The sequence below is a fragment of the Ambystoma mexicanum genome, chromosome 10 (genome assembly GCF_040938575.1).
Source record: "Ambystoma mexicanum isolate Mex_15411 chromosome 10, UKY_AmexF1_1, whole genome shotgun sequence".
NCBI classification, from domain to species: domain Eukaryota; kingdom Metazoa; phylum Chordata; class Amphibia; order Caudata; family Ambystomatidae; genus Ambystoma; species Ambystoma mexicanum.
The window spans coordinates 637,917,224-637,941,711 of NC_090932.1; the positions used below are offsets into that span (position 1 = coordinate 637,917,224).

The 24,488-nt window shown below is 41.7% G+C and overlaps 1 protein-coding gene across 1 annotated transcript; it reads right to left on the reverse strand.

The window, feature by feature from the left end:
* Positions 1–321: 321 nt before the first annotated feature.
* Positions 322–24,164, reverse strand: LOC138493203 (chymotrypsinogen 2-like). The gene is made up of 7 exons (XM_069620363.1): positions 24,096–24,164; positions 20,759–20,862; positions 20,529–20,608; positions 14,181–14,259; positions 10,483–10,663; positions 3,951–4,084; positions 322–543 (listed from the first exon to the last, which is right to left on the reverse strand). The coding sequence occupies exons 1-7, from the start codon at positions 24,145–24,147 to the stop codon at positions 382–384; spliced, it is 792 nt and encodes a 263-aa protein (XP_069476464.1). The 5' UTR covers positions 24,148–24,164; the 3' UTR covers positions 322–381.
* Between the last annotated feature and the right edge of the window lie 324 nt (positions 24,165–24,488).

Below are 24,488 nucleotides of genomic sequence, written 5' to 3' on the forward strand. Positions count from 1 at the left end.
TCCCTTACGTGTCCCGTTAGGGGACCAGGGTGCTAATTACGGGGCTGCAAGTAGCAGGCCCGTAATTAGCGACTTCCCCATTCCCATTGAGCCCTTTGGGGGCTCAAATGGGAATGGGGAATGGCATTTGGAATTGGGACTTACCGGGTCCACCAAGGGCGGAATGTCCCGGTAAGTCCTCACTCCACCAGGTCGGACCCAGACATGATTTTGGAGGCAGCCATGGCGCTAATTGCGCCATGGCTACCTCCAAAGTCGTAATGAGGCCCATAATATTCAACAGTGAAAAATGCTGGTAAAGAAAAGAGACAGTCACTTCCAGAATGTTATGCAACATTTATTGGCATGTAATTTAAAGGGCAATTTCTTCGCTGTGGACAGTTAGTTGGCGGCAATAATCTGATCAACCCATGCACGGAGCTTGGTCACACGAGCATAGACTGCTGGGATTTTGGTGGAGCATGTGCTGCTGCCCCAGGAAACAATTCCAACCAAATTATAGGCACCATTCCTCTGGCAGACCAGTGGGCCACCGGAATCACCCTGCAAGTCAAAGACAAATGTCCATGTTATGCATAGTGGTTGTGCCAAGAAACAATACTGTATATAAGAACTTGCTTGTCAATTGCAGTGATTACGTCATTCCTGCCTGCTTATATGTACAATGCTGCAGTTTTCCCACTTAGTTCATTTGACCTTTGTCCACACATATTCCAAATGTTTATCATTTACTTTTTATGTTTTATAATGCTCTAACTTGCGGCGGTGCCACATCAAAGCACCTGGGAAAAACAAAATAGGATATTGAGCACAGTACAGAGGTGTGACATGTATACAATGAACATAAAGCATGGGATGTGTGTGCATTTCCAAGCAGTCTGCCTAATTCAGTCAGCGTTTGAGCTCTGAGTTGACAATTAGTTTACATAGTGTGGTTGTTGCTTTTGCTAAGACACTATTTCTTACAGAAATGATGGTGTTTGCAGGCTATTCATAGTACAACAAACATCATACAAGATGACATATGAACAAGTCACATTACCTCTGGAAGGGCCACAAAGGCAAATACTAGTTTATCAGGTGATGGCTACATGTGGCAGTGGGGCCTGAATTGCTAGTTATCAAGTATGAGTGTGGTAGAGTCAAGTATCGGAGTCATTGGGGGAAGAGAAGGTTATTTGGTTAATCTATGTTTGCCAATCTGTATTAGATATGTTGAGCATGGAGACAGATTTTCACATTACATTTGAACTTCACGGGTGGTGTTGGTTATTAGGGTTGTGTGAATGTTTTTGCAGAATTTCAGACTTATTGCTGCAATATTCCTCTGTGTTTCAGCCTTTTGTACCTGTGTGTAGATGTTGTAAACCTTTTATGAGCTTAGCCATGTTTGTTTAAGGAAGAGTTCAGACATTTATGAGCAATCTTGTGGAGGATTTCAACTAATACCGTTGATTGTGTGTGTTATTCTCTTTGCAATGGGAGCCAGTTGAGGGTTGTCAGACCTGGTGTGATATTATCCCTGTATGTGAATTCCAATATAAGTCTCTGTGTCTTTTGGATAACAAATCTGACACAGTTGGCAGTTGGTTTAGTTGTGCTGTGTGTAGTCCTCGATAGAGACTCTTACAACAGTCTAGGAAATAGAGAACATGGGCTCTTAACACGCCAATTGTCTGTGTCATTTCCACGTAAGGTGCAATTCTCCTGAGCATGTGGAGCTGTAACTGTGATTTTCGGTAATACCCAATCTGCCCGAAAAAAATCTGTTTAAATGGGAGATTTGATTGAAGATTTGATCAAATACAATCATTGCAATCAAATCTCACATACAAAGGGCTTTATTGTGAACAAAGGCGAGCAGGGGTTGTGGGGTGTCCCCTGCACCTGACCGCTTAAAGAGTTAAAAAAACATTTATGAAAAAGAGACCCTGCGTCGTCGATTCCGACCCGCGTTAGAGGGATGGATCCAACACTGCAGAGGTGCAGGAGGAGTGGCGGAGACGGCGGGGACAAAAAAGGAAAGTAGGGCAAGGGTGTGGGGTTTGGAGTATGGCATTATTTGGGTTGTTTTGCCACAGTGAAAACAGATTTGTGTCAAAATTGACTACAGTTAATTCCGCCACAGATCTTTACACCTCATTCAAACAACCCAAAACCTGATTTTGGGCTGGAATGTCTTTTGAAGGTGTAGTGAGAGTTTAGTTTAAGAAATGATACCTAGATTTCATACCTGGTCCAATGGGGTGGGTGCCGTACCCATGAGAGTTGAGCATTTAAAGAATATTTTTTTTGTGGTTGGTTTTAGAGGCTTAAGGCAGAGATTGCTCTCCATGGTCAAATCCTAGATTCTCTGCAGTCATTGATCAAGGAGTACTAGGGCTGTTGGTTTGCTGTGAAGTGCTTTCAGAATCAGAATTAAAAATCGAATCTTTCTCTTGTTGAAAGGAAAAGGTAATCTTCTTTAATAGTTATATACTTGCTTATAAGTAGGAATGATGGAAATAGTGTCATTTTTCTAACTTTTGTGGACAATAGAAATTACCTTAAAACATTTACCAAATGCAGGGTTACCGATCTTTTACAAAGGTACACATTGGTGGTATTAGCCTGTGAAATGCACTTTTTACTAACACAGGGGCATTCTAAAATAAAAGCACATTGTGTGTCTTCTCATAATGTTGTATCATCAAACTCTTTGTAAAAGCATGGAAGTCGTTGTGGCTTCACTGGTAAAATCCTCAATTTAGTTTCAGATGGTCCCAAAATAAAAATATCATTTTATATTGACTGTCCGTACTGTCTATTGACAATTGATGTTTGAAGTGTTTTCTCTTTGACACAAGGAACACTGCTGGGCAGAGATATTTTGCATCTATGCACATCCCAAGATCCAACATAACAGGTTGGTTCAATGCATCTCATATGATGCACTGTTACAGGTCCATTCACTGTACCACTCAAACGCCACTGTTACAGGTCCATTACCTGTACCACTCAAACAACACTGATAACAGAACCCCAATACCTAAAATCCACAGCTACAGGTCTATTCATTGAGTTTCTATTGTCACATGGCTACAACTCTATTTGCTGAATCTCCCACAGGCCTTTTCCCTGGACTGTACATGTATCACTGTCATTACGGGTCTGGCGGCTACCTGCCGGTTTTACCGTCACAGCTACTGCCGGACCCATAATGAGGCCCTATGTCTAATATCTAGCACACATAACTGTTGGTAATTCTTCTTGACCTCCTAAGTATGACTGTTACATGTCTATCACCTGCCCCCTTATCTCATGGCTCCCCGCCTATTCACTCTTCCTTCTTCACACTGCTATCACAGGTCTATTTACTTCAGCAAACACACTAACCAACACTGTTATAGTTCGTTTTACTGAAGTGATAGGGCCTCATTATAAGTTTGGCAGTAACCTTGCCGGTGCTACCGGAGGTTGCCGCCGGACTTGCAATATTTACCGGCGCCTGGCATTGCTGGATTATGACCCCGACGTTCTGGGAAGTCAGACGCCAGTAAATGTTAATCCCCATTCCCATTTGAGTCCCATAGAACTCAATGGGAATAGGGACCACAGAAGCACCGGCACCGTTAATAACAGTGCTTGTGCTTCCGTGAAACGCTGTGGGAGGGTGCCGCCCCACCGCCCAGGTCTGACCCTGGTGGCCGTGACTTAACCCACCCGCAGAGTCGTACTATGCCGGTCCGGTTACAATGGTGCCGGTAGGCTTACCAGCACTGTTGTTACCGGACCGGCATCGTCGGAATGAGGCCCATACTCTTTCAGTTCTATTGGACCTCAAAGGCAGAACAGCTGTAGGTTGATTTACTCCACCTCCCATGCACTAACAGTCTATTCATTAATCACAAGTTTTCTCTCGGTGGTGTCTGCTAGCCACACTTGAAGGGGGAAAAGGCATCCATACATACCATGCAGGATGTAGCGCCTGCGCCACCAGCACAGATCATGAGATCAGATATGTTGCTGCTCCAATGCTTCTTGCAGTCATCATTGGTCAAAAGAGGCAGAGCTGTCTGCTGAAGTTTGTTTGGAGTATTGAGGGCTGATAACAAAATAAGCAGAAAAATCCTGTAAATGCCATCATGGCTGTAACATGAATAAGAAAAGTAGTGTTGTTGAGAAGCGTCATGTGAGAATAAGCAGATATGCCCCCCACACAACTTTGCAGGTGAGGCCTTAGAGTACTTTTCATGAACATCTGTAAACGTGTCCAACATGCCATGTGTGCTAGTGTGCAATATGCAACCCTACATCTCAACGAGCCACCTCCCACACATGTATTTATTTTGTTCTTAATCACTGATACAACCAAAAGTAAATTAGGTGCACATGTTCACTCTCTCCAGAGTATGCCACCTAATGAAACTGCACTCCCATGTGTATGGATTATCTGTACCCAACATGCCAAATTATCTAATGTTCTATACTGAATGTCATCTATGCCACATCATGTTCTGCTGTGTTTAGACTTCAAGATGCTTGCTCTCCCATTATGATCAAAGTATTTGTAGTAAAAGAAAATTGGACAGCCGACTTTGAAAAAAGGTGCAGGTGTGTGAGCTGAGTTGGAACTTCTCTACTAGTGCCTTATTAGTTTTTGGCAGTTTTCTGGTGCTTAAGTGTCACCTTTAAGCTAAAACGATTGCATTAAAGTATCCCTAGGGAGACGTGGCATATGCAGAGGGATATGAAGCTTGTAGGTATTTTTTGGTTATTTAGCAGCCCATTGACCACCCGTGGACATGATAATCCCTATCACCATTCCCACCCACATCCTGATAATCTCTTTCCAAAACACATCCTCTTTGATTCTCCTTGAGCTAGCTTTTTCAAGCCTTACCATCAAATGTTGTGTTCAAAGTGCCTGCCAGTGTATTTTGAAAGCAGTCTTCTGAGCGTTAATGGCTTAATTGGAACTGTAAATGCAATACTAGTGCAATAATAATTGCTTAAACAGGTCTGACTTTAGGCAATCGATCTATAAGCACTATGTATGTAGTTCACTAAGGTCCTGTCAAAACAAGCATTGGCAAAGACAACAGTTTTGGCTTGTGAATATGTTTTAGGCATTTACCAAGTACTGTTATTATGTGTCCAGATACAAACACACTATTTCAAAGCAGCGAGCACTGATGGACAGTTAATTCAACTTCGCAGGGCTTGGCAAATGCATTTTCCACGCCTACACAAAAGCCAAAACGTTTGGCATTGCCAATGCTTGTTTTTTTAAATGTAAAAATAAAATGCAAACTGTAATGACCCTGAAAGGTCTAAACAAAACAGTACTGTTTGATTAAGATGTGTTACACAATGTTCATGTGTTGTAAAACGTAAAGGAAAAGAGCATCAGCTGTGTGTCCTGGGGTGCCATGGTATCTTTAATCCCATATACGCTTGTATTTCCTTCACAGCTAGACTATGGTAGTCTAGAGGATCTGGGGCATGATTTGGAAAGAAGAAAGCAGTATTGTGAGCTTGTTTAAAGTCTCACTTCTAGTGCTCTACTTTATTTTTATTTTACATATTTTTTTACCAATTGGGCAGTGTAAAAATGTAGTGCTGTAAATATTTTTACAAAATCAACTATTGATCTGTGGGTCACAGTGATCTACATGCTGTTTTAAACCTCACCATCAAGCTCAACTATGTAATGTATTTCATAAGGCCAGACTCCATGGCCCACATGATAGTTGATGATGTGATGTGTTGTTTCAGGTGTGAGTGGTCTTTTGGTGATTTCTTTCTGGCATGTTATTGTAATTCTGATTGTATCCAGACTAGAACCCCTCCAGTTGATATGGAATCATGTATTAACCTCCTGCAAATTGCTGCACTGAGGTAGAGGCAGTAGTGTGCTTTTAAGGCTGATAAGACAACTTACAGAACAAATGCCAGACTATGGGGCACCATATGCAAAGTGGCATTGTTTAGTCTAGATGTGCTTGGTGCTGGGAAGTGTCTCCAAGGTGAGAGAGTGGGAACCTTGCAGCAATCGTTTTACTAAAGCTGCCTTAGGCAAAACCATAAGAAAGTAAGAAGTTATTGGTATACTCAAAAAGCAGCACCAAGTGGCAGTGACCCGTTATAGCAGTCAGTTTAGGTGGCTGTGGGAGGAATCTGAGCGCCAACAGAAAAGTTATTGAAGGTAGTACTGCTGGCTCATGGCACACTGGATAATGTTTACAAAAAAGATCAATACAATTAGAAAACAGAAAGAACATTGGTGATCTGGCGGGTTTGATCTGTGCTGTTAAACATCCTGCAATAGTTCAACTACGCTTCCAAAGCCATTCCTTAACCCCGACCTCAGATTGCACATACCTCAGCTTAGTGTGTGGTTCATGCATGAAACCGACAGGGGGAGCAAACCTTAAAATCTGTACACCAAATGTGTCTAATCAACATAATGGCATCTGCATTGTAAAACAATATAAATATTAATGGACAGGTAAAATACACTCTTATTATTATAGCAGAAGGGGTGTCTGTGTGGCAGACAGAATACCGTACACGCCTCCTACAGCTCTACAGCTGCTCGCTCGACAATCAAATATTTGACACCTATGGTTCATTCTGGCTATGAAAGACATGCCTGAGTGCATATGAACCCACTGGGCTTTAATCAGACTCCCGCCACCATACTGTATGGTTAGGGTTGCTGCTCCCCATTTGAAATGTGTGGCGTGTGCACCTGGACAATAACAGAGAGCACCCAACATTAATCCAATGTATTCGATTGAAGACTACAGGTCACAGAATGTGTGATGGATAGTCACTCAGAAGATCATTGATTGGGGTAAAGCTGCATATTAGCTTTCAAATACATACAGTACTGAGACGAACACGATACTATAACTGAAGGCTACTCAAGGGATCGCATACCGAATTTCTTGCCCCACATTGACTGATTTTAATCCTATGCAGTCCTGCATACTGATTTAAAGTGAAGGGAAGATGCAACTCCCTGAATGAAGAAGATGTGGAAATAAAAGGCCAATAATGGGACAAACACGTGTGTGTAATAGAGACCAGACTATGCTTATTGATTAGGTCTGAGTGAACCGAGTTTTGCATACTTCCATCTACCTGAACTCCCATGTATGTCCTAGTTACATATCACACATGGTTTACATAGTTCACACGTGTTTGACATTTTCGAGAAAAGTGTTGACGACATTTGCACATTTTCTGAAAGTTTTGTTTAACATCAGGCCAAGGATCAATAGGCCGGGATTTGCCTCAAGTTTGTATGGCAAGTAGCGGGACTCATTTATGAAGATGTGCACTGAGGAACATCAGGAGATGCCTGTAGTCATCTTAGATGCGAGCCTGTTACCCTTCTCCTGATTCAGGTAGCCTGAAACTGGAGCAAAGCTGGCGATGACTGGAGCAAACCTAAGTAAATCACATTTGAACATTTCTGAATCTCATTTTACTCGCCTACTTGCAATCACTTCCCATTGTGAATCATCGCTGATTACATAGCATGGGCCTAGCTCTGTTCTTATTAGGATGTGATGCAAGAATAATGGTGTGGGTCCAAAGATCTCTGATGAAAATGAGATCACAGTAAACTGTAAGGATTTTTTTTAAATTAAGCAATATTTGCACATTTGCAATTCACTGCCATCATTCTAGTATATAAATCGGGGTTGCCAGAGAAGGAACATTGATCTTATCTGAGGGCTATATTTGCCAGATAGACGTTTATAATTCACTGATGTTTGTCATCACATTTTTTTATTTCAATTTGGTATTTTGATTGTTATTTTAGGTATGCATTTATATCATTTCTATCTAATGTATTTATGCATTTTAAAACAAGTGCCCATTTTTTAAAGGCAGTGTTTGTCTGAAATAAATGTCTTTGATTGATTTATAATTTACAGTTATAGCTATAGAGGAATTTCACATGCACACTTGAGGGGTGAACGGATTGATATGTCCATACAAACACGGAATAAAATTCAATGGACCGCTGACTAAAGTTTACCCTTCAATATGCTTGCTCATTAAATATAAAAACAGGCTAAACTCTGCTATTGGAGAAACAACGATGAGTATATATCTCGGAAGAAATCTTAACCAGACCATACCGCTGATGATCTCCTGTTTTAAAAACCAATAACATCACTGTTGTTATACCCATCATCTAAATTGCATACATTTTCTCCAACCATTCAATGTGTTACTTTCTCTGATAGTATCAGTTGCAAGGCTAAACATTGCTTTTGAAGAAGACCTGTAGATTGTGTAATGACAGCAAACACCTGGGAAGCAACCACCATTTGCTAACATGCTGCCCTAAGCTTCAAAATGCATACGTGAAATGTTTGGGTCACTTTGTTATAGATTATAGAATGCTAAATGCTGATAAATGTGGCTCTGTGATCTATCAGGCAGAACTTCATCTGTAACTATTGCAAGTAGGAATCTATCAAATTATATCATATCAAGTGCATGCTTTTAAGATGTTGTATACACTAGTTTATATATCTTTTTATTTTGTTCTTTGATCATTTTACACCGAATTTGTATACATTCTTTATGCGTGGAAAGTTAAAGTATTGTCTATAACACATTATCACAATATTAAAATATGCATGGAGCAAAATCCTGTGCAGAATAATGGGTACATTAATAAATTCGTTCTGAAAAAAATTGACGAAAACAGGAGATGTTTTCTGGATTGGGCATAAAGATTTTTTAAATTGTTTACAGTTTCACTTTGCTGATTAATAACAACTTAAACAACTCCTCAGAAGGAAGGGCACATCCATCAACCTCTGTGGAAATATTTAGTTGCTCACTGTCAATACTCTGTTCATTGGACATAGCTATCATGTACAAGGATCCAGATTTTCTAAATGAGGAAAGTGTTAAGCCAGTATCAAGATTTTGTCAGATTCCATGTTCTCTACTACTGATTGAGGATTCCCACCATCCTTGCATGACATAATTCTCTTGCAATATAATTTGCCTTCTCACTTTGTTTCTGACATTGCATTGAAAGATTACCAATATAGGTTATATATTGTGATTGTGGTATCAGAAACAAAATATCTCAAGGGCATCATTTAAAGGTAAGGCGTAACCTTTGCGATTTGTACATCATGACTTGGAATACTGTGGCTCTGGTGAGGCTCATCTTTTGGACCGGGGTAGACACATATTCTATGCTGAGCAGGCAGGTTGTAATCTGGCAGAGCCAATTAAACTGGTGCCATCCATCTGTGCCTCATGACAGAACAATAGGTCCTTTCATGGTGCTGTACCTTGAAAGGATTGATAAACCCATCACAGGATTATCATTCCTGCCACAGCACACCCAATGATGTGAGTGACTGTCCCTGAATGAGTCTATGGATTGCACTGATGATTTTTGGAGAGCTGGCATTACAGTGGCACATTCTGGTTGTCTACGTGTGGAGAAACAATGCTGGATGTCACCCACTGCTACAGTAAAATGATACATTTCTTGTATTTCCACACCCGGCTGGAGCATTTATAATGGTCGTCTTTTGCAGCAACACAGAAACCCGCAAGAGATAATAACGAGTCATGGTGTGCAGCGACTGACAGGGCTTATCTTTTATCAGCTTGTATCTGGTTATGTGCCACTTTTAAGATTTCCTTAAAAATTAAACTCACTATATGATTTTCATGTAGCCTCTTTTTTGTGATATCATCCGGGTTAAAGCCTATGTGCTCTCCCTGATTTTGAAACAGTCTGTGTCAAAGATTGTTATCACTTTCTGTAATTTCATAATGTGAATAACGAGTGTTCAAGGTCATTTTCGTTACTCATTTGATTTTACTGAAAGGACAAAGAAAGTCTTTCACTAGATTTGGGAAATTACAAATTAATTTTCTATAGATCTTTAAAAGGTGATTTGTTAAAGGAAATAAACCCGAATTGTACATTTTGTGTACTGAAAAAACGAAAGTGATACAAATTTTTGATGGCATTAGCGTACTGGGCAAAACTGGAGGGTTGGAAAAATGGAACCACTGTGATGAGAAAACTGTCCTTGGTATTGTTGACATTTTCTAATTGCTCGCTAAAATATAACTTAAATAATACATTCAACAAATACATTAATGAGGTAAACATTATGTTCTTGTATTCAGTAAGAACATCCAGAAAATCGATTAAAGTGGATATTAAGGTTACTTTTATGCGTTTCGCTTTTATGCTCATGGTGCAGACATGTGTTTGATAGTGACATGGGGGAGTCCTGACAGATTTGGGTGGCTTCCAGTTAAATATGGCGATTTCCCAATGGCTGGACTATTAACTACCTATGGAAGAGGTAGATAGTTATCTGGTGAAAGCACACATGAAATTAACCGGCTTGAGATTCATTTATTTAATATAGGATTTCAATTGAATGCGCATCCTTTGCAATAGCGGAAATGTCCATGACTGAAAGATCTTACCGTTGTATCGGGTCTTGCCCCATCCGCTGGTGACACAGACTTCCCCACCAGGATAGCTGTCCCCAACACCTGCCAAGCAGACTGGCTGAATTGTTGCAGAGAATGTAACAGGGGTGGCAAGCTTGATCAAAGCAATGTCGTTGTTAATGGTTTGGGAGTTCCATTGTGGGTGGGTGAAGACCTGTGAAGTTAAGAGTGTGAGAATCAGAAAACAGCAAATCAGAGTGAGGATGCATCGCTGCCTGGTTGACAGGACCAAAGGTTTCAAGAATCTTCCTGTCCGAAATGATTTTAACAGTTCTTGTTTTTGGTACATTTTATTAGCTTCAAAATGCCACCAGGCGTCGAAACACCTTTGCTACACAGAAACGAGAGCGAGAGAGAAAGAAGGGGTGCTGTAAACCAGAATATCTGGTTGGCATGGCAGCAGGCAACACTGGTGAATTGAAACTGAAAAAGCTAAATGTTTTTTCTTTTTTAAATGTAAGTGACTTTTCATTAATTAACCCAGTGTCCAGGGGTTTTGCATTAATTGTGCCAATCCTGAGTTGCTTTTCAAATCACATGCTTTTATTCTTTCTTTGCTACGCCGTGACCCTAACTTTGTTCCTGCTCAGCCCAGAATATGTGTGCAAGCTGCTCTATTCCCAGCACAGAGCTGCAGGAGAGCTGATATTCACAGTGACTTTGTCTCCCCAAGCCCCCTAATCCCCATTTTGCGCCCCACATTCTCTACCCATAACCATATGGCCCCCCTTTCCCAATAATGCCCACTAGATGAGTCTTGCCGTTTCACCCTTCTTGCTCGCACTGCCATCCTCAGACACATTGTTTGCGCGAGTCTGTGGACACTAATGAGAGGCTTTACACAAAGGCTACTAAGAACCGGCTTCCTTGTGTGTCAGCTGGGAAAATAAGTTCATTTAGACATTCATTCTCACTTGGGCGACATTACATTTGCATTCGGACTCCATTCCCAAGCAGAGTCTGCCATTCTAATCTTTCCTGCTCAGATTTATTCAGATGGAACCAAAGTTAGTAAGTGGAAGAGAAATTAATAAATAGCAAATGTTTTATTACTGGTTTCTACATTTCGTTCTTAGCGTTTCTCTATCAATTCCAAAGATTCATGTACACAAATTAGATTGCAGGTTTGGAGTGAGCCTCACTCCAGAACAGAAGCTTTGATTCCAATCAGTGAATATGCTTTAAATGCACAGGTTTGTGAAGTGGGCAGTTGGTAACAACCTGAGTCTTGGTCCCAGTAAATACTATGATTTATTTTTAATGGACATTTGTATGGTGCCTATCCACAACTGTTTCCAGGTGCCACAGGACAAGATGGGGTGGCATGGGAATCACAAAAGTAGATCAACAAAAATGGTTATCTTGGCCTTGTGACAATCCTACTGTGCAAGTGCTTGAAAAGGAGGTAAGTGCAAGGGGTTAGGGGTTAGAGGGTGGGGTGCCCTGAGGGAAGGGGGGCAGGCCACTGCTGGGCAGGCCAGGTGTGCAAGTGTGAAAGGAAAACGGGTTAATGGCGGATGAGTGCGGGTACAGGAAGGACCAGTTCGGCTAGTCCAGGAAAGGTAGCCCAAGCGAAAGTGCTGGCAGGGATTCTAGTGGGACTAGTAGAGGCTGGTCTGGCCCCTGTATGGCTCGGAGGACAAGGATCCAATCGCAGTGGCAGAGCGAGAGTTAGCACAGGAGGGGGAGAGGGAAGCAAAAGGAGAAAAGGGAAGTTTTGAGAAGTTTCCAGAACTTAAGAAGATCCGGCTCAAGTCTGAGGAGGGGAGGGTGTCCATTCAAGAGGGAGGAGCCAGCCGAGGAAAGGGATCTACCTCCCACACTCTGCTTGGGGAAACGTTTGACCTGCAGAGAGTTGAATCAGAGGACTGAAAGGTCTCTGGCCTGGAGGTATTGAGGTAGGCAGACCTGGATCTAAAGAGGTCCCAGGCCCCAGACAGCCTTGTGGGTGATGCAAAGGGTCTTGAATTTGATCCTGGCGGTCACCGGGAGCTAGTGGAGAGATTTTAGGGTTGGAAAGATGTGGACGCTGGGCTTGAAGCCAAGGATTTATTCATGTATTTATTTATTCATTTCATTGTTTTTTATAACCAATTAAACAAATATATAGGATAGGTCTCACTGTCCTATTCTGGATTAGTTGGAGGGTCTAAGGGAGGAAAGAGGCAGATTAAGGAAGAGGTTGTTGCAGGGTGTAGTCTACAGAGAACCAGGGCTCGAGGGAGATAATGAGCTTCTGGGGGAAGGTGAGGAAAGGCAGAATGCCCCTGAGAAGGTGGAGCTCAATGTTGGACTTCTTGGCAAGGTATGTGATGTGAGGAGAGAAAGAAGTTAGGAGTCAAAGATAATCCCAATGTGTTTTGCCTCACAAGTGGCTGAGAGGAGGGGACACGAGGAGTCTGGCTAGAGAGTGAGGGGGAAACAAGGAGCAGGCATCCCAATGAGAAGGATCTCTGTCTTACTGGCATTAAGGCAGAGAACAATTGCAGAGCACCATACTTGAATAGGGTTCTGGCAATCAGGAATGATGGAGGAGGAGAAGGTAGAGGATGGCAGCTTGAAAGAGAGCTGTGTGTTGTCTGCATAATACTGGCAATGAGGGGAGAAAATGGAGACCTGGTCTGCCAGAGGGGCCAAGGTAGATGTTGAAGAGCCATGGCGATAGGATAGAGCACTGAGGGACGCCACAGGTAGAGAGAGTGCTGGAGGATAAAAATGGGCCCATTTGCACTTGGGAAGGTCTGTTTGAAAGGAAGGAGGTAAGCCACACCAGTGCTCTGTCTGTGATGCTTAGGGTATCAGCAAGACAGTGCATGAAGATAGACAGGTTGATTGTGACATACACAGAATAAAGATTAGATGAATCAGAACAGAGTGAGTGTTAGAGTCCAGATTAGAGAGTAGGTCTTCGCAGGAGTTCAGGAGAGCAGTTTCTATGTCTCTGGCTTCCCTGAAAGAGGACCAGTTGTCATGGAGGCATTCAGCCAATTCAGTGAGGAGGGTCAGTTGGGGGAGGACCAGCTCTCCATGAGTTTTCCAAAAAAGGGGGTGATAGGGATCGGGCAATTGTTAGCCGGGCAAGAAGGGTCAGCTGAAGGCTTTTATAGGAGAGGGTGCACAAGAGAGTGCTTAAAGGGTTGAGGGAAGGAGGGAAGGAGGGAAGGAGCCAGTGACAAATGTGGGGAAAGAGAGGTGATGCTGTTTCTGGTGGAGCAGGGGAGCACCTGTTTAGAGGAGACTTTCATAGAGCAGACAACTCTAGGGATATCATCAGGTGCAATGGGAGAGAAAGAGGAGAATGTGGGGGAAAAAGGGCCAAGGGAGGCAGGAGAAGGATGAGATGATGGAGCAGATGACACAGGATGTCCATAGTTTTGGAGGAAACGTGGGCATAGCAGAAGGTCTGGGAGGGAGGAGGAGAGAAGGAGACTGTCGTTGGATTGGCAAGTTCCTTGCAGATTTTAAAGAGCTCAGCTCTGTTATTGGTGGCTTCAGAGATGCAGACTTGGACTTGAGCACTCTTCTTGGAGCAGATGGAGAGACGATATTGCCTTTGGAGTAGTCAGCAGGCCATTTTGTCAGGGGATGAGCTAGATGCCTGACATGCCCCCTGACATCAAAAATGAGCTTCGAAAAACATCTGCTAACATTGAAGGGAACATGCATCTCACCTGGCCAACAGCGATTGACTTGATTGCTTCAGCACTTGAACCTCTGTCATGTTCTCCAAGGACTACGCGGTGGTACTTTCTAACATCGAAACCATAAAAGAACAAATAATGTGAAACTTTACTTCACAACAGATTAGTACAGGCCTGCACACAGTGCACAATACTGGGCATTAGAGTATATCAATGATTATTTTAGGAGACTATCCAGAAGCCAACAGCTTACTCCACTATTACATGTCATTTTTAATAATTATGTGCATATTTTAGGCCCTGATCTTTAAATGAGCTCACATAGGGGTGTTAGCTATCAAATACATAGAAACATGGAAACATCTCATCTGGAAACGTGGATAAAATTGTATACAAATTCTAATGAGATCTGCAAAATATCTTAATTTGAGAACGAATCCCTATCTCTGTGCACAAGTACTTACCATATATCCCTTATCCTAATTGTTTGCCAAATTAGGGCAGTTGTGAGCTACAGAAATACAGCATTTGCTATAAAAAGCTTCAATATGATGCTATTAATTTCATAGTATTATAACATTTGTATTACATATATTGACTTTATGATTTTGTGGGGAATCTCTCCTGGGGTGAAATAGGAGAGAAGAGAGAGGCTAAAAGAATTCTGTCCAAGTGCATGCTACAGTAAAGGTCCATGATTTTATTGGCTTAGAGGTAAACCATGATTCCTTAATGTACCCTTCACTCTCCACCAAGAGATTTAAGCAAATTCTAGACCTATAGTAGCCAATGATGCTTTATTATGCAAGAAACCCAAAGACACATTGAAAGTCATTTAAGAGAAAACTAGACCGCAAGTTGGGTGTTATGGAATCAAATAGAGGTAAAAAGGCAGCATCAGAATGATATAGTGGTACAAGTGTCCTCTGCTACCATAGTGCACCTGCGGCTCTGTGCAGACCCTGAAAAAATACAAAATGTTATCCCTGCACAGAATGGAGTGTTTTAAATCTACCAGGAGCTGACAAATATAAATACCTGCTATTAATGCTGTTTATAATTCACAACCCTGCAATTAAAAATAAAGTTAGGCATTTTGTTGGTGGCAACCTTCAGCCTCCACACCTGAAAGTTAAGTTTTCCACTCTACTAAACGTCTTGACCGTATGGACATTTGGCAAAGTGACAACACATGTAAATATAGCAAGGTTATATCTCATCTCTTTCTCTGTGCCAAGGAATATGTTTATTCATCTTCTCTGAAAGGCCTGCCCTCCCAATATTGCGCATTCCTGTGCATATGATTATCTAAGAAGGAACAGTCTTTTATTATTGCAGATCGCCCTCATCAGAAATGTGCTTTGGGTTGAAGAAGGATTTCTCATGAGCGCAGGGGTATCGTCCTTCGATTAATTGGCGTCAAATACATAGGCAAACCTTGGAGGCCTACTCTGGCAACCTGTCACAAAGCAATGATGTGATGCTACTCGTTTAGTGAAATTGGTTTAATAATCAGGGTGCTACGAAACACAACTGCTCATGGTTTACGCATTCCTACAAATCAATAAAATATAAATGCTTCAAAGTGTAGTTACCTGGCTGTTTTAATGAAACACAGTGTGTTGTTTTCTCTTCAAAGAGATGGACATTCATTAACTAAGGATCTAACCCAATCACAGGCAAGGTATCCCCTTCAGAGAAGCCATGCAGAGGCTCTCAGTCATGGAATAGCAATGGGTTAATGCCCACTACAAGCATCTCATTCTTTGCACAGCAATTTATTTTCAAAACTGAGGTTGTCTCTAGTGTGGGCCGTCATTCCTGATTCCTGACAGGCACCAGGACCAAAGAGAGAATGCATCTCATTATTTTAATACATGGCACAATGGCGTTGCATATTCAAGACCTTAACTCACCAGTCTAAATGATGAGAAGAAGTCCTATAGCCCCAAGTTCAGAACCAAGTGCATTTGTATACAAAATACAAGAGGAGGTCTAAGTTTGTAATAATTGCATCAGTGTTAGGACAAGGGTTAATTTATGTGTAAACAATGGGGTTAATTACATGGCAGTGCAGGAAATAAATGGCAATAACAGAATAACTTTTACTGCACGGCCATGCTGTGAGTGTGGCCCTAGAGTGGGGGATTTACCTCCAGCATCATACTGGAGGTAAATACTCCCACTTTCCACTGTAAATCTCCAAAATCAGTGGAATTACTACTGCGGGAATTCCACCAGTGGTCATTCTGCCAAAAATGGCCCATAGAGTCCAATGGACTCCCCAAAAATGGGGATTAACTGTGCCACCACCACTTGCAATCCAGCGGTAATTCCACTGGATCAAGTGGTAGCAATGGTCATTTTGATGGACAGTATTCTGGTGAAGTTACGAACGGAATGCTACCCAACTCGTAATGGTGCCCAATATCATTTAGCAGTGAAACCTCAAGAAATACTCGTCTGAATAATCAATATCTTGAGGTCCCAATAGAACCATGGATATCGAAATGCCCTCAAACTCACCCACACACCAGTAATTTCTTGAACTGCAGCTGTGGTTTCATTTAGAATCAACCTAAATGCAGTGCCCTTTCGATCAACCAAAATGTATCATTGCATCCTTATAATACCAGGGTCTGCAACCTTTGGCTCTCCAGTGATTTGGACTACAACTCCCCTCAGACCACCCAGCATTGTCAGTAGTAAGGGATCATGGGAGTTGTAGTCCAAAACATCTGGAGATCCAAAGGTTGCAGACCCCTGTCACTAAGCACATCATAATATACAGAAAGTACTTCACTGGCTACTCTGAGAGGTCTTTTTTCAACCAATTATTTACCAATTATTTTCAGCAACAACCTGTGACCAGCTGCCACTGAGAACTTATGAGCCAAAGAGAACATAGCTGTGGAGACTTAACTTTTGACTTAAATGCTGTTATTAGTGATAACGTATTAGTATCTTTATGTAGACGAATGACATTGCTAAATCAGGATTTGAAAACTAGGCGAAATTAAGAACAATTGTGCTGAGTGACTGCACGTCACACTAGGTGTACCACCTTTTGCTGGGATCTCCTCTGCGCATGCCATTGGTGCCCTTTTAATTGTTGTTAAATTGATGAGATGCACTTGTTTATCTCATGACAAACGCAAAAAAAGATACGCCATATTCTCGACGTTTGAATGTGTGCATCAAAGCTGTGTACATTCAGATGCCATTATTTATGGCCTTTGTGATTTTTTACAAAAATGGGGGCATTTTGTACATTTCAAACTGCATAGCAAGTCCACAAACAGAATTCAGTTTGAAATACACAGACACATGTCACATTCTGCTGCGTCTAATTGAAATAGGTGCAAGGGTATGTGCAATGCATAAAAGGGTGATCGCCAACCCTCTCATGCATTTTCTTTCATATGGAACGTCTGTGGAATTAACTGTTGTCTCAATTTCATTTCTATCGCTCAGACAAGGATAAAAATGCGGCTTGTTTTTTACATTTCAAAAGGATGCCCCCTTTAGGTCAATTCTTCTTTAAATGTAAACAAATCATGTACCCCGATAAGAACATTGTGCAAGCACTGTCATAAAGTTGTTGCCTTGCACAATTCCTCGATATCTCTTTGTTGACATTGTGCCCTTTGTTGTGGTCCATCAGCTCTCAGATAGTTGTATAACTATATCTCTATAGACAGTCTACTTGTCTGTGGAACTCACTCATGTTTCTAACTCTTACTTTAACGTTTCATTACTGAATTCAACTCTGTTTTTCGTGCACTCTTTACCTCAGTGAGGTAAAGCTTGAGTGCAAGAGTAGATCGGGGTTTTACATACCCTGAGCCTCATTTGTAAAGCGTTTTTCAGTGGGAAAAATACATTAGGGTCCATTTCAAATAAAGTGCCATTTTAAATAAAGGGTAATTGATTGCAGGGGACCACCAACACTTGTGCTTACATGCTATTTTCAACACTCTCAAAGTGGTGCGCAAAAGGAACATACAAATGAAGGCAGCATTGCAAAGGTGCACATTTTCTAATGAGCAAAAAGGAAAGTGTAAAGATGCCGCTAGTCTTTCATTGTCTTCTTCAGCTCGTTTTGCTGCCATCTTGAGGTGCAGGAGGGAAGCATATACGCCTTGGTTTCCTCCTACTCCTCTGGAGAGCAGTTTGTTAAACACCTGAATGAGATGTTCATGCAGGTGTAAAACAAAATGGATTCCAATGGAATACGCCTCCCATTAGCACCTGGTAATGAGCAGGTGGATTCCACTGGAACCTGTTACCAAACGATGCCTGCAAAGTGGGTTTGCAGGTAGTGTTTTAGTTCTCCCAAAGTGCAGTGTAAAAAGAAAAGCAAAGGCGGTGTGTCCTCCATTTGCTCTTCACCTTTACACTCTGATTTGGACGTGTTTGCAATTGCATGCAAGGGACCAGCAACATGTAAGTAAAATCAGGCTTTCAGCCATTTAGTGACATTTCAATTACATTTTCTCAATTTCATACAATTGCAAAATGTTCTCAAATTAAAAAAAGATCAATGCATTAGCTTTAAATAAAGTCCACAAAAATGAGTTTTGTGGTTTTCCAAATCTTCACCACTGAAGCAAAACATTCAGCTGGTGACTTTGCTTGGGAGATGTTCATCAAACTAAGAGAAACGTTTCAATTAGCTTGCTTAGCAAATCTGAAAAACAGACCTTCATATGCAGTTTATTTCACAACTATTTACTTATGATTATCATTTACTTTGCTGGAAAATACTGGATATAAACCTTTTCTGCAGGCTGTCTAGGCAAAGTGAAAACTCTTTATTAGTTTTCCCCTGATAGTGCTGACTAAAGGATCCTGCAAATGTACTTTGTGTGCGATTTCTTTTCAGTAAAACAGATGCCAAATCTTTACTTAGTTTGCAAAGAATTTCTGATTGAAAAAAGGCGCACATTTTTTTTTTTTGTGGGTCCATTTTCAGCAAATCGGGGGCAAACTCATTTGTGGCTATATATTTTGCAGAAAAATTGTCTTGTGTGAGATCGTCTTTCATCAATTTTCCATCAATGGAAACATTTTCACATGTTTATGAAGTGAAAGATATGATGTTTGCCCAGTTATACAATCAGAAATGAAATGTAAACCCGAAGTTATCAAAGCCTCCAAATGTATCCTCAGTGCAAGTGAGATTTTAGATGATCAGATTTTTATTTATTTTAGTTTGATATATGGTGTGTGAATGCTTTAAGATACCCTTCTTATACCTGCCTTTATGTATGTAAATGTAAGTATGGCCCTTCTTGGTAGTAGACTCATCCTCGGTCTAACGATCTCTCATAGAGCTTCTAAACTCTGCTGCAAAGTTGCCCTCACTGACATTCAAAGCCACTGGTTCATACAGCTCACATGTTCAGTGAAGCAGAGGCAAGCCAACATTACCATTACTAAAACAGAGACTCCTACATGCTAGATGCATGTAAGGTTCAGGCCAGAAGGGCATTTACTTCTGTAAAACCTTCCATGTATGTGTTGCAAGTGAAGTACCTCCATTGATGTTAACAGGTCTGTAATCCTACCGGATTTTTAGGATAACAAAAAGTTTAAAGATATTTTGGAGTGCAGAGGCCCTTTTTTATTGCACTTCAGTCTAACTTCAGTCATGTTCTCATCTTGCATGGAAGTGACTTTTGTGGGGATTATTTGCTGTGGTGCTATTTTCAAGTACTTTAAAAAAAAAAAAAAGGTACATCAAATACTATAAGTAAACACAAGAGCACAGAAACCCATCTGTCCGTGTCTTTAGCTAGGAGCCAGGTATTTAGACTGGTATAGGCGCTGACCTATTATTATCAAGCAGACAGTGGTAATATGTGGAGCCCATTCCAAGGAAAGATCAGAGAGAAGCTGGCTTCTCAGGGATCGGTGCTCAGTCTGGGGGTAACTGTTCTTTCCGGTGACCCATCCTTTCAATCACAAAAGGGGAGAGGGGCCTTCACGGCCTTAATATTGACATACCTCAAAGTGACGAAAAAGGAATGATTGGCAACATTGAGAAAACTGTAATGATTGAGCTACAAAGGTCCAGAAACCAGAATCATGGGCCAGGCAGCTGGTAATGCAGGGGCCTACATTCTGAAACTTTAGTCGGCGAGAAGAAGCTCAGGCCCTTCTTTTCTGAAAGGAACTGGAAACTGATTGATTCAGACGAGCTTTCAAACACTGATGTGACATCTCAAATGGCCCTATCTGTGCCTACCATCTACTCTACTGGACAATCATCTGTGAGCGCCCTGAAGTGGCTCTAGGGTGGCACTGTGATGCTGCATAAAAGTCCTACTGTTCTCTGGTGTTGGACATACAATGATGAAGAAACGTTCTACTTACGTGACAGAGCAGTGGGCAGCAGTGACGACCCATTGCTCACTGATGAGGGAACCCCCACAGAAGTGGAATCCACTGCTTTGCTGCAACGAAGACGAGCACAAAATGAGTGAGCGTAGGGGGTATTTAGAGGGAGTATGGCCAGAATCACTTGTGTCACAGAGGTCAACAATCATTCTTGACACACAAAAACAATACCACCACAAGTAGTTGCTGACTTCATATTACATTACCTGCAGCGACACCTGCCAGGGCCAGGATCCTGGTATCGCTTCTTCGCCATTCACAATCCTAGCAAAGCCACTAACGACGGGCTCAATGACTGGGACACCGCAACCTGGGGAAAAATGAAAACTTGTGGTATCAAATGTCTACTCAGCAATAAACAGCGTGTCTGAGAAGATCTGAGTTGACAGGAAATACTCACATCGTGTAAGTGACACTGGCATTCACCACCCAGTAGAAGGATGGGCCTGAGCAACTAGATACTATAAAGAGTGCTGTGTTCCCATCCTGGTCAGATCTCTGAGTTAAGATGGTGGGTGCCCTGCTTGGTTTAATAACTAGTGAATTGTGTGCTATATTAACACAAACAATAACAGAGTGATGATCATCTAAATGTGGGGCCTAATTTAGAGGTGAGTGAATTTTGATAACAAAATCCCACCATTGATAGATACCACCTCCGCTGGTTTGACTTCTGAAAATCTGCCCAATTCAGACATTAACGCTGGCAAAGATGTTTTTTCTAGAATAGATCTGGAGGTATTCTAGAGATATCCCTTCTTCTAGAGGTTAAAAAGCTATTTTCTTTCAAAAAATTGAACCCATTGCCATCTTTACTGAGAAGGTTGTGTACAGTAGTAGGGGAAACCACCACTCTACATATTTCTTAATGCAGAAACACAGTGATGGAAAGATTTCATCTGCACAGTCACCAAGACTCAATTCAAAAAGCACTGCCAAATTAGGCTCAATTAGGCTCAATTAGGCAGGAGTAAGAAACAGAAAAACAGAATTATGAGGAATATGAATTAACATTGTAACATCCTAGATGTTTGCTAACTAAACCTGACAAGTGAGGTGACGTTTGCCCAGATACTCCACTTCCTTCTATGAGAAACATGACTCCAATTATGGAGGAGGAGGATGCTGCTGATTGGCTCTCACATCTAGATCATGAATCGGTGAGGGATGGGAGTATACATAAAGACCCTCCACTGATGAACCGTGAGCGAAGGGTCATATTTAAACAGGCAAGCAATAACTTACTTGAAGATCCCACACAAGGAGAATTCAAAAGCTTTATTATGCAGGAACTATTAAGACTATTTAAACAGATCAAAGTTCTGGAGATGCTTCACCTGATCCCAGACCTACGAGTACTGAATTCTAAAGATCTGGTTTTCATGAATTTAATTACAACTCAGCCCAAGACAAAAGCAGTGCACTACAGATCCAGGTATGTGACTATATTGATAATGGTACACCTGGAAACACTTCTAAAAATGAGATATGTTTTAATATCCAAGAGAGTTGAGAAGCCCAACTACTTAATTTATGAGACTGACATGAGGATTACTCTCATGCAAGAGGGAGGAAGAACATTTGACAGAAACCCAGAGAGAGAAGAAATGCACAAAATAGTGTACAAAGACTGGACATGGCTTCCTTCTATTCTCCAGGCAAGGATTACACTAAATAAGACCCTAAAGATGCTGGAGCACACGTTCTAATTTTGACCTTGAATAAACAGGGCTTTGGTCGCTTAGTAGGGTCTAAGACCTGACAAATGACATTACGCAATGCAGACATATTCTTACTGCAGGAGACCTGGTTAGGACAAATGTTCCACAAGGTGGGTTTTAGACTCGTAATGGAAACTACGACAAAAGATTTAAAGGGTAGACCAAAGGGTGGTTTAATAATTGGAATGAGCAATAAACTTGCAACCATGGACGTAATTACTTCAGCGGAATCCCCCTATGTAAGTGCAATAGTGGTAAAAATCCAGAAAGAAAGACAACTGCTTTCAATACATTTTACAACCCTTTAGGTGACACTAACTTATCTGAAATCCTAGATGAGATGGATGAAATACTGACAAAATGCTGACCTCCCTTTCTTGTCCTGGTCATCTAATAGCAGGGCATGGTGAATTCCTAATACTTATGCACAGACCAAAATGCTGGTTTGCCAACACTGTTTTTGGTTTCACTGACCCCCTTGCTTTTCAGTGGGGTGCCACAAAGAGATGTCTATTTATGGGGTCAATGTCACTGACTAGCAATGGCAGTGATGTCCATTATAATTGGGTGCCCCTACCTATATGTAGATTATTAAGAGGATTTATTGTAATTCTGTGTCCTCTCCGTGCTCCCCATCGGTATACTATGCCACGCATTTAATTGAGGGGAGCACAGCCATGGCCCCTAAGAGGAAGAGCAAGGCCAGAGTGCCACACAAGACGCAATCTCTATTGTTGGTTGGGATTGTAATGCGAATTCTGGGGAACCATATGATAATGCAATTACAGGAAGTGTCCTGCTACTTCTTACTGTTTAATAGAAGAATACCAGCATCTCTTGCAAATGAAGGAGCAGTACTCTCACTTTTGAAAAATCATTGGAGTGCACACACGCATGTCTTGCCATACACGGAAGTACTGCCTCTTCTTTCTGGTTCAGTGAAAGTACCAGGAAGTGTTCAATGTAAAGGAAAATCACCCTGCTTGCTGTTAAATGGAGCACATCATCAGGTCATGACATTGCAGGCAGAGCACTGCCACGTTTTGCTGTTAAAAGGACATTATCAAACTTCTTAAATTGAAGGCGACCTGGTACTTCTTTCTGTAACAGGAAAAGTGGTCCTTGTGTCTTGTGAATAAAGGAACAGTATTATCACTTGTGCTGTTAAAGGGAGCAAAGCAACACTTCTTGCCATTAAAGGAAGAATACTGTTACTTCTAGTAGTTGTGACACACATAGGTTCAATAATTATTTTATCTAAAAGAAGAGTACTGCCACTTCTTCAAGTTAAAAGAGTACTAAACCCTCTGTTTTGCGGTGGACAGTTCTATCTGTTGTGTTTCCATCTAAAGGAAATTTAAAAGCTGTTCGCATGGGCAAAGGCATACATATATGTTGACTACTTGTCTAGACGAAACACGTTGAAATTGGTCTAGATGTTTAAATAGGGGCTATTCTCTCACATAATGTTGGTTATTTGATGTGGAAGAAAGAAAGGCACTGCTACGAGCCAAACACTTGAACTGAAGGTTGGGCGTCAGGCATTTAGCCCGCTGAGCTATCTTACAAGCTGTACAAGGGAACTCGTGTTCTCTGATGAACCAACTTGCATGAGTCATTGATAAATATGCCAGCCCGTTTCACTTGGAAGGCATCATGACTTCTTGCAACAAGCCACATCTCGTCGGGCATTGCGGTTTAATCAGAAAGACTACATAGACTTCTACATTTAATGTCAGATCATGCAGCCTTCATCCCAGTCACTGTTAAGCAGGATGTGGGTCCCCCCAGTGAGAACTGTTTTGTTAGATCTTGAACTTACCAAGTGCGGTGCTGACGAGAGCCAGGCAGGACAGGAGCCACAGGAAAGCCATGGTGCAAGAACTATAGGAGCGATGGGAAGGCCCTCGAGTGCGGGCCCCTTATATGCAAGCCAGGGGGCAGGATGTGACCCTGAGGCTCAGAGGTGTACAGGAACGCCAGGGACTGATTGGACGAGGGATTCGGTCCCATGGAAAAGCAAATAGAGTACCCACGCGCTCCTGAACATAACAGGTGCTCAGGACACACCACCTAGAGTGAGCCCGCTATTGGCAGTCGCCGTGTCCTTGTATGGCTGTATCTTATCTTATCTCAAAAGCCAGAAAAAAGACATCTGTTCCTTCGCCTTTCTAAGCAAGGTAACACAAATCCCCCGTTTTGTTTTGAGTACCAA